The sequence below is a fragment of the Oryza glaberrima genome, chromosome 11 (assembly GCF_000147395.1).
Source record: "Oryza glaberrima chromosome 11, OglaRS2, whole genome shotgun sequence".
In the NCBI taxonomy this organism is placed as follows: Eukaryota; Viridiplantae; Streptophyta; class Magnoliopsida; order Poales; family Poaceae; genus Oryza; species Oryza glaberrima.
The window spans coordinates 14,348,482-14,358,779 of record NC_068336.1 but is presented as its reverse complement, the minus strand read 5'-3'; the positions used below and the strand labels follow the sequence as shown (position 1 = coordinate 14,358,779).

General features: G+C 41.2%; 1 protein-coding gene and 1 non-coding gene across 2 annotated transcripts; one reads left to right on the top strand and one right to left on the bottom strand.

Annotated features, from left to right (window-relative positions):
* Positions 1–885: 885 nt before the first annotated feature.
* On the bottom strand, positions 886–992 carry LOC127756090 (small nucleolar RNA R71). The gene has a single exon (XR_008013132.1). It is a non-coding gene; the product is annotated as a small nucleolar RNA R71 (small nucleolar RNA).
* A 67-nt stretch (positions 993–1,059) lies between these two features.
* LOC127755699 (uncharacterized) lies at positions 1,060–2,496 on the top strand. Its single transcript, XM_052281375.1, has 3 exons — positions 1,060–1,369; positions 1,779–1,939; positions 2,014–2,496. Exons 1-3 carry the CDS (start codon positions 1,060–1,062, stop codon positions 2,494–2,496), a joined length of 954 nt encoding a protein of 317 aa, XP_052137335.1.
* The last annotated feature ends 7,802 nt before the right edge of the window (positions 2,497–10,298 follow it).

Here is a 10,298-nt window from a genome sequence, read left to right as displayed (position 1 = left end):
ATATTAACCCCTGCCTAGACTTTGGTTATTACAAGTAATATATAATTATTAGTATGGTTCTCTCTATTATAATCTTCCCATGGGATTACACAAATACGATACCCTTGGAATACTCTTGGGTGAAATGCTACAATGGTATTTCCATGCACTTGTGGATGAACTTTGTAAACATAATATACCAGAAGTATTTCTCAACCATTGCTAGGAATTATATTTCGAGTAACATACCAGAAGCATTTCTAGCGCCGTTGCCGTGGAAGATTCATAAATGAGATTACTATAACTAATACTTTATATTTACCTCTGTATAATCACTGTCCTTTGTAGGCTAACCTTGGTTGTTTTCACTTCTATTGTGGAAATAGGGTAGTGCATGACTGGTTTTAACTTGCTGGAAAATTTCAAGGAAAATCCAGAAGTTTTCTTTCAGAGCTTCAAGCCGCGAGTCGTTGCTCCGCAGAAAACTCTTCCGATAGAGAAACCAGCCATTCCCACGCCACCAACCTTCAAGACTATGGCTGACAAGACCCTCCGCGAATTCACTGCTCCCTCTGCTGACAACGTGGCCACTAGGCCACAAATCAATATGGGAGACGTGGATTTCGATCTGAAGTCCAGCCTCATCACGATGGTGCAGGCTAGCCCGTTATGCGACAAGCCAAACGAGGATGCCAATGCACACCTGCAATAGTTCCTCGAGATCTGCAACATGTACACGATGAAGGGCATCAGTCCTGATGCTGAAAGGCTCCGACAGTTCCCATTTTCCCTTCCGGCCTTGGAAAAGCGAAACAGTGGTTTTATGCCAACCGCGCTATGATCAACAATTGGGATAAATGTTCAACGGCATTCTTATCGAAGTTTTTCCCGATGGGCGAAACCAACGCCCTTTGCGGAAGAATTTCAAGTTTCCAGCAGATGAGAGATGAGTCTATTTCTGAGGCATGGGAACGACTACAGGAGTACATGGCCGCCTGTCCTCATCATGGGATGGACGACTGGCTGATCCTGCAGAACTTCTACAATGGACTCACTCCCACATCCCGTGATCATCTGGACATGGCAAGTGGAGGAGCCTTCTTTTTCAAGACGGTCAGAGGAGCAATCGATCTCATAGAAAAGATAGTCTCCAACATGAGTTGGAGCGAGGAAGGAGTCCAGACCCGTCAGCGTGGCATGCACACCGTAAAGGAAACGGAAATGCTCGCTACGAAGCTGGAACTCCTCATGAAGCGATTGGACGACCATGAGAAGAGGCCTCAAGGCACCGTCAAGGCCTTGGACTCACACTTTATGTGTGAAATCTGCGGCAAAATGGGTCATTCTGGGAATGACTGCCCAGAAACCCGTGAAGAGGCGATGTACATGGGCAACAACAACAACAACGGGTTCTGTCCACAAGGAGGTCAGAGGTGGAACCAGCCACGCCTATATTTCCAAGGAGGCAAAATAATGGTAACTATTCTAACCAGCCTTCCTTGAAGGATCTTGTTTTTGCCAAGCCAAAACCACAGATGCTCTTAGCTAAAAGCTGGCTACTAATGACAAGACTTTGGAAAACATAAATGTCAAATTAGATGGCTTTGCTTCCGTTTTCCGAAACCAGCTTAGTTTTAATAAAATGATTGAAACCTAGCTGGCACAATTAGTTGTTCTAGTACCTGCTAATGAATCTGGGAGGATTCTGGGGCAACCCGAACCCTCTGTTGAGAATGTTAAGGCGATTACGACGAGGAGAGGTAAGTCCACTTGCGATCCACCGTATCCTAACCTTGTAGGAACAGGCAACGCTCCGGAAGCACCATCTAGCAACACGGCTATCGAAGAAGTTCGGCCAGAAAGGACCGTGCCACAGGAATGTTGTGACATGAGGCTGCTCCCATTCCCCCAAAGGTACAAGAAGCCATCGGTGGACGAACAATTTGCTCGGTTTGTTGAGGTAATCCAGAAGATCCACATCAACGTGCCGTTATTGGACGAATGCAAGTGCCCACCTACGCACGTTATCTCAAGGACATCCTTGACAACAAGAGGCCACTACCGACAACCAAGTTGGTCAAACTGACAGAGGAATGCAGCAATGTTATACTCCACAAACTCCTAGAAAAGAAGAAGGATCCGGGGTGTCCCACGATCATCTGCTCAATCGGGACACAAAAATTCAACCAAGCACTCTCCGACCTTGGTGCAAGTGTGAGCGTCATGCCCAAGGACGTCTTCGATAAACTCAACATCACGGTGTTGACACCAACACCGATGTGCATGCAACTGGCTAATTCTTCGGTCTGTTACCTAGCTGGGATAGCGGAAGGCGTACCGGATAAGATACGTGATTTCTTCATCTCGGTCGACTTCGTGGTGTTGGATATGGATTCGGAGAAGAAAACGTCACTCATTTTGGGGCGTCCATTCCTTAGCACCAGGGACGCCAACATTGATGTGGGGACGCATAAAAGTTCGAGTTTCAGCCGAGGATGGAACAATGCTCCATGGTGAGGATCAAATATGGACCAAACACGCAAAATATTCAAGTGACCGAAGTGGAGCTACCAAAAATGGATAGCCTGGGGAAGTTCATGCGGAACTTCCTGGGAAAAGGAGCACCCGTTCCTAGGACCCGTTATTGGAAGACGCCGGCACAGTCTAAAACACCAGCCAAGTAACCAGAGAAGACGTCTCGAGAGAAGCCGCCGTCCACACCAAAACCAAAGAAGGTGTGGCAAGTGAAGCAAAAGATGCCCGCTCCATGACATCCGTAGACGGTTGGAAAATCAGCAATCTAAACGAAAGGAGAAACGGTCTTGCTCGTCAGATCCAAAATGACGCGGCCCTCACCAACAGGTAAATTGGTATGTACCTACATATTTATTTCTATCAATTTGGATTCTTTATCAATGCATGTTTGAGTTTCCAAAATACTACATTTAGATTTGAGTTTTGAGGAAATTACTTCAAATGATTTTTCCAGAGCAAAACAAAATAAAATTTTCAACGAAAATTTGCTATGCCACAACCACACTGGCCGTTGGGTTCCAACAGTTGAAAGTGGGGCCGGTTGGGCCCACCAGGGGTTCGGTCGAACCGGCCAGGGCAACGGTCGGGTGCCTCTTTCTTTGAGGCAACAACTAGTGGGTCCCAACGGTCGGTTATGACCGTTGTGGGCAGCCTATTTAAGCCAACCGGCCAGTTGAGGAAAATCCATCCATTTCAACTCATTTTCATCTCCTCTCCGAACTTTGCTCTCAAAATTCATTCACGCTTTGCAAGTTTACCTCAAATTTAAACCGTTAGTTGCATTCACAAGTTTCCTTAGTGAAGCTAACCGGTGGGTAAATATCTCGCTATTCTAACCCCCGCCCGAGTTAGTCCATTCTTATTCATTTGTGCAGAATGAAGAGACGACTGTCCCGCTAGTTCAATATGGGACCCGGCTCTCGATCAAGTCATCATGACGAGTCTAGCACTCGCTTATCCGCCGATGCCTCAATGGAGGATGCCGACATTCCACACCTCTTGAACGACACCGACCTCGACCTTGTCGGTGACTGGGAAAGGCAAGCCTACTCCATGCTGAAAGACCGGGTGTTTGCTCACACGCGGGCATATGATCCGGAGCTGCTGAAAAAAATAGGTATGGATACTGACTTTCGTGCTATTTGAAAAGCTGTTGGATGACAGAGATTTGCTGTAGTAGATGAGCCTGGTTCTCGTTTGCTTACTTTGCAATTCCTGTGCACCTTGAAAGAAATAGAAGATGGAATTTTCTTTTGCTTTTTTCCATAAAGAATACACACTTACATGGAAAGGATTAAGTACACTTCTTTGTTTTCACGATTCCTGTAAAATCAATCTTAAGAATGGAATTTCTGGGTTCGAGAAAAACAGATTTTGGGAAGACATTTCTGGTGCTCCAATTTGCAAGAAACCTAGGACGAATGACATCCATAATCCTACACTTAGGCTTATGCACAAATGGATTGCTATGACTTTGTTTCCTAGAGGTGATCTTAGACCTATAAGAGACGATGAATTGATTATCATGTTTGCCATGGTTAGGAAGATTAAAGTTGCTCTTGTAAAATGTATGATAAGTCAATGGTTAGAGAGTATAAGATTTACTGCTCCTATTGAGTGCACTTCTCTGATTACTCACATAGCAAGAGGACTTAGGGTTATTGTTAATGATCAAATTGCTTATATTTTAACCCCTCGTTCCTATGTTGATGAGAATTATCTAGTGTAAGGTCATATTCTTAAGCATGTAGTAGATGGATCTTTCATATTCTTTTTCCTCGGTTGTATGAATGAAATCCTGTTACCTAATGCGGGATATCATTTGTACAACTGTCATGAGCTAACCATTCCCCTATAAACCATAGAAGAATCTCGTGCAGGTGGACCATACAGGGAGACACGCAACATGGCAAGAATGGAACGTGAAGGTTCAACATCCTCAACACCCGTGCAGATGTATGTGGCCGGTTGGGAGCCATCTGGGGATGCGCCCGGATGGACCCAAGCTCCAGGCCATAGCATTGGAGGCTCGGGCTGGGAAAGTGCCAGTGAGAACCGACGGCGGGCGTATCATGACATACAATGGGGTGGGTTGAACACTCAATCCCCCGGATCAAGCAGTATGCCTCCATCTCCCGGTGAATGGCGCTCAAGTTTCTCTCGTTGGAACTTGGGTGAATCACCAGGAGAATGGATACCCTTGATATGCAAATGGGAGAGATCAAATACATCCTCGAGGAACACATAGCACAGACGCAAGAATAGCAGCAAAATACTGATGCTCAGTTCACCAACATCAACAACCTGATGCAGCAACAGCACGATGATCTTCAAGCTTACTTCCGCTTTCAGGGATTCAATCCTTATCAAGGACTCTGAGTGAAAGCCAAGCTTGGGGGAGACGTCTCTCGCCCCATTGAGGTAACTTGTATCATTACATATTTCCCTTTCCATATGCATGTTTATTTTTCCAATTGCATCCTATAAACTAAAAACATCATAAAAATTTGAAAATAGAAAATACCAAAATGATAAGTTAGATTTTATTATCCTAGGTAAGACAACTTAGTTCTCTTTGTTGAAATAACGAATAGTTGCTCTGTTTTATATCTCTCATATATGGGTTCATGGTTAAGTACTCTCTCAAAAATTGAATAAGAGTAGCCAACAATTATCCGGGAACCTGAGGGAAGTGAGCTGCACTTGCTAATCTGAGTTTAAGTTGCTGTGAGATATGAGATAGTAATAAGTTGCTATAATCCTAGTCTGAGTTTGACTTAACTTACGGATGTTTTATTTTCAAAAATGATAAACTTTGGAAGTTCCTCACTTGATATAAATTCCTACCAAAGCCAAAAATATTCATATTGATTATGCCATATACATTTTGGTTATTTGCAATTCCATTGAACTTTGTCAAGTCCTTGTGACTTGTGTTGATACTTTCCATGCTTTATGATCAAGATCATACATCCACATATATGCACATGCTAAACTTCTGCACTGGAACCTAGCAGATGTCCATTCCATCTCCATACCACCATCAAAATAAATTCTCCATGCTTATATGTGCTTTCTTCTCCTAGAAAAGAAAATCATTTATGAAAAAAAAGAGAGAAAAGGAGGGAAAGTCATGGTTATAAAAATAATAAAGTTATGCTCTATCAATTTTGAACATGATGTTGAAAAAAAAAGAAAATAATGTGTAGCCATACCCTCTCCTTATTTATAAAGGAAGGATTTTGGAGAAGGAAGTAAGCACAAAGGAGAAGCACAAAGTCATGGTTATAAGGAAGTATGTTTAGTTATCTATTTTAGTCTAAGTTTTTCACTTAGTAATAAATGTGAATGCAAGTATGCCATGTTTGATTGCTACCAAGCTCCATATATCAACCGTAGAATAGGAATAAAAAAGGCAAATTGCTGAGGAATTCATATTCATATACTTGGAGAGATCGAGTGAATCATTTGAGGAACTTGGATTTCTTTTGCAAAATCATTTGAAAAACTTCCGGAATAATTGTTGAATGTAGATTGGGTAATTAGTGCTCTAATTGATGTTCTGTTTCTCAACCGCTCTTTACAAAGAAATGCAGTGTCTCGTGGGAATCAGGGGTAAGGATAAGCCACCTTGCCAAATTTATTAATTTGAGAGAGAGAGTACACATACCTTGCACCTGTACATTTGAGATATACAGCATGGTAGCAACTCCTGATCAACAATCATGTTTTTTTTTGTGAGTCCTTCACTCGGGACGAGCAAAGGTTCAAGCTTGGGGGGTTTTGTTGACGGTTGTTAGCGATCAGTTTCGCCCGTCAATATTACCTTTAAATAAAAGAGAACTAGTTATGCTTGCAATGCATATTTGTGTTTAAATAATAAATATTCCACTAGTACTAGGATTATTAACCCCTTGCAGAGAATGAGCACAAAATGGAGGAGAATCGACATCAAAACAGATGATCGATCAATCAGGACGATGTCAAGAATCAGACTTATCAATGAATGGGCCAAGAACTCAGAAATGACACGACCAATTGGGCTAAAATTCACAAGTCTGCAAAATATATCAAGAGACAAGGCCGCTAGCCAAAGGTGGGCTGGATTGGGCCAGCCCATGGTTCGACCAAACCCTCCCTGGTACCATTGGATGCAGGTTTTCTTTTGGACGGCGTGGATCACTACCCAATGACGGTTGGAGGGCAATTCTGACTATTCCAACTACACAACCGTCATTGGTAGCCTATTTAAGGAGCTCCTCTCATCACTTCTTCCACACACCTCAAGCAAGAAGCTTCATACATCTCTCAAGCTTAGTATAGTCTCTAGAGTATAGTGGAATAGAAATAGAATAGAATCTTTAGTCCTTGGAGTCTTCGGAAGAATTCGGGTATGGCTCTAGTAGCTTTTCCTTCTTTTGTAAGAATTGTACTTTATTTAGAATATTCTTCTTTATACTACTTTGGTATTGTACTACTTTCCGAGTATATGAATACCAACTTTATTATATATCCAAGTTATATTCATTATCATGCTAGCTTATCTGGGAGATGCAATGGTGTGGGTATAATGATCGTATTTACGATGACTCTATATCATGACTCTATATCTAAAAGTATATTAATAGGATTTTTCTATTTTCCTTTCCACTTAGCTTAGATAATTATGAATGAGAGTATAAATGCTTCTGCTTAGTGTCACTCTACCCTTTGAAATATATTAACCCCTTCCTAGACTTTGGTTATTACAAGTAATATTAAATTATTAGTATGGTTCTCTCTATTATAATCTTCCCACGAGATTAAACAAATATGATACCCTTGGAATACTCTCGGTTGAAATGCTACAATGGTATATCCATGCGCTTGTTGATGAACTCTGTAACCATAATATGCCAGAAGTATTTCTGCGCCATTGCTAGGAATTATATTTCTAGTAATGTCGTTAAGAAATAGTAACACTTGCCCGCTGTGTTGGGCTGCTAAGGGGGTGGTGATATGCCCCTTGCCGGCCTAGGTCCTAGGCGGTCGCACAACCAGCCTAGGCCCAGGGCCAGCCCTGATGATGGATTTTCTTTTGTGGGTACAATTGTATACCTTGACCAGAGTAAAACTATTCAAATAGTCATGCACGCAGCTATGGGTAATTGACCAGCTTCACCACGATTAGTCCTACTCTATTGCTTAACTTGACATAGTGAACTTGTGTAGTTCAGGTGGTATGGTTGGGCCTATTCAACATGGTATAGCATTGTTTAGAGGATATTTAATCTTGCCTTAATTAATCAGTAGTTTTATTGTTTTCAACTATAAATGTTTACAACCGCCTTTATGCAACCGCCTTGTGTTCCCTTGCATGAATGCATCGTTGGTGTGGCTTGCTGAGTATGGTGGTTGTACTCAGTCTTGCTATATTCCTCATTTTCAGAAGTGTAGTGTTTATGTGTTGAAGATGAATGTAGAGGACGAAGGCTTATACCTCAGTTGTGTTTTTGCCTGTGGGGTGGAGCTGAAGTCCCGCTAGGATCGCCCGAATTTTTGTTGTTATTGCTTTCTTTTCGGTTTGAGGACTAAATGCGTCCTTTGTAAGTATTTACAGGTTATTTACGTTTGGATCTATATATTAATTTGTCATTTTGTGTACCTTGGCTTAATTAAGGACAGGGATTTATACACAAAATAGTCTAGAAATTGGCCAAATTTCATGGCATGACATCGTTGCAACCTTCAATGAGGGGTAAAATGAGAGAAGGGAGCCGGTTGGTATTTCTTAACGACATTACTAGAAATATAATTCCCAGCAATAGCGCATAAATACTCTGGGTATATTATGGCTACAGAGTTCATCCGCAAGCGCACGGATATACCATTGTAGCATTTCATCCGAGAGTATTCCAAGGGTATCATATTTGTTTAATCCCATGGGAAAATTATAGTAGAGAGAACCGTACTAATAATTTATATATTACTTGTAATAATTATAGTCTAAGCATGTGTTAATGTAATTCATAGGGTAGGAAGACACACAAGCATAAAACTACTCATTCTCATATTATTCTATCTAAGCTAAGTGGAAAGTAAATAGAAAAGAATCTATTCCTATACTTCTAGTATACGTATTATACGTACATCCTAGTTATAAGATTAACTAGCTAATATCCTCTTTTTGATGTCCTCCTGGTACTTCGAGAAGCCACCCCTGACTGTCGAATTCCATACAACAGCCCGTCATGACCATACAACCGGGGCTAAATACGGAGGAGTACCGTCCCCAGGAAATTAACTTAGGAATATATACACGAGCGAAGGAATACCCGTACTGAGCTGTCACCATCAGCGGCCCACCTCTCTTCCGCAGCATATATCCCTAAATAATGATACCTAAATAATGATACCCAGTAATCTAGACACCACGCCTAAACTACCATATACTACTCTAATACCATCGTCATGACATAGAGTAAATGCATAAGCAAACATTATACCCGTACCTATCCATCTCCCAGATAAGCTAGTAGTTTAATCAATATAACTTAGATATAAAGTAAAGTTGGTATTCTAAATAAAATTGGAAAGAATTACAACACCAGAATTGCATAAAGAAGAATATTCTAAATAAAGTACAAGTCTTACAAAAGAAGAAAGGAGAGCTGCTAGAGCCCTACCCGAACTCTTCCGAAGACTTTTGGACTCCGATTTCTATTCTATTCCTACTCCACTAGCTTGAGAATACTAAACTAAGCTTGAGAGAATATGAGAGAGTTTTGCTTGAGGTGTGTGTTGAAATGGAGGATGAGAGGGCTTTATATAGCTTGAGAATGACAGTTATGATGGTTGGAAAGGTTGGTAATGCCCTCCAACCATCACTGGGGAGCCATCTCAGCCGTCCATCCAAGCTTCGAATCAAACGGCCGTGAGGGGGGTTCGGCCGAACCCGAGCCAGGGGCCGGCCCAACTAGCCGATGGTTTGGCTGGTGGCCTCCACTCTTGATCCCTGTTGCAGACTTATGAATTTTGGCCCAATTCGTTGTGTCATTTCTGAGTTCTTGGCTCATTCATGCATAAGTATGATTCTCGACATCGTCCGATTGATTGATCGTCTAATTTGATGTTCATTCTTCTCCATTTTATGTTTATTTTCTGCAAGAGGTTAGTAAACCTAATACTAGTGGAATATTATTATTCTAACACAAATATGCATTGCAAGTATAACTAGTTCTCCTTTATTTTGGTAGGGAGAGAAGGCAAGCTGTGCTGGGCGGGAGCAAGTTGGCTGGCAGAGGAGGAGAAGGGATGGAGGAGTGGAGATGGGCTGGAAGTAGGAGAAAAAGACGGGCCGGAAATAGCCCAAGGAAGCGATGGAGAGTTTAATTTGTTGTTCAATTTAAATTTAATTAATTTCTTAAATGAACATTGTGATATTAAAATTATTTCTTGAGCTCTAAAAATTCACAGGAAATTTCAAATAGTACTTTAGGAGTTTAGGGCATGGAGAATATTAAAAAAAATATTTCTAGCTAAAATTTTGAAAGAAAATTTTATTTTCCACATTATTTTCACTTTTAATTAGCTTTATCTTTTAATATAAATTGTAGAAATGTATTATTTAATGATTTTTAGTCCTGAAAGAAAATTGAGGCGTGACATGTTTTCCATGCAATTAAAAATCTATCATGTGTACATGTGGTATCTCTGACCGTGTATTCCTTGTAATTAAAAAAATATCAAAGAACATAACGAAGGATCAATATTAAGTGCACATCATCTATTATGGACGGATTAGT

What these genes read in the sequence shown, in the direction of transcription:
- LOC127755699 (XM_052281375.1), top strand. Translation starts at nt 1,060, where the DNA reads ATGGCAAGTGGAGGAGCCTTCTTTTTCAAGACGGTCAGAGGAGCAATC. An exon ending in TGAAGAGGCGATGTACATGG is followed by an intron (nt 1,370 to 1,778) that starts GCAACAACAACA and finishes CTAACCTTGTAG; the next exon opens with GAACAGGCAACGCTCCGGAA. An exon ending in AATTTGCTCGGTTTGTTGAG is followed by an intron (nt 1,940 to 2,013) that starts GTAATCCAGAAG and finishes CGTTATCTCAAG; the next exon opens with GACATCCTTGACAACAAGAG.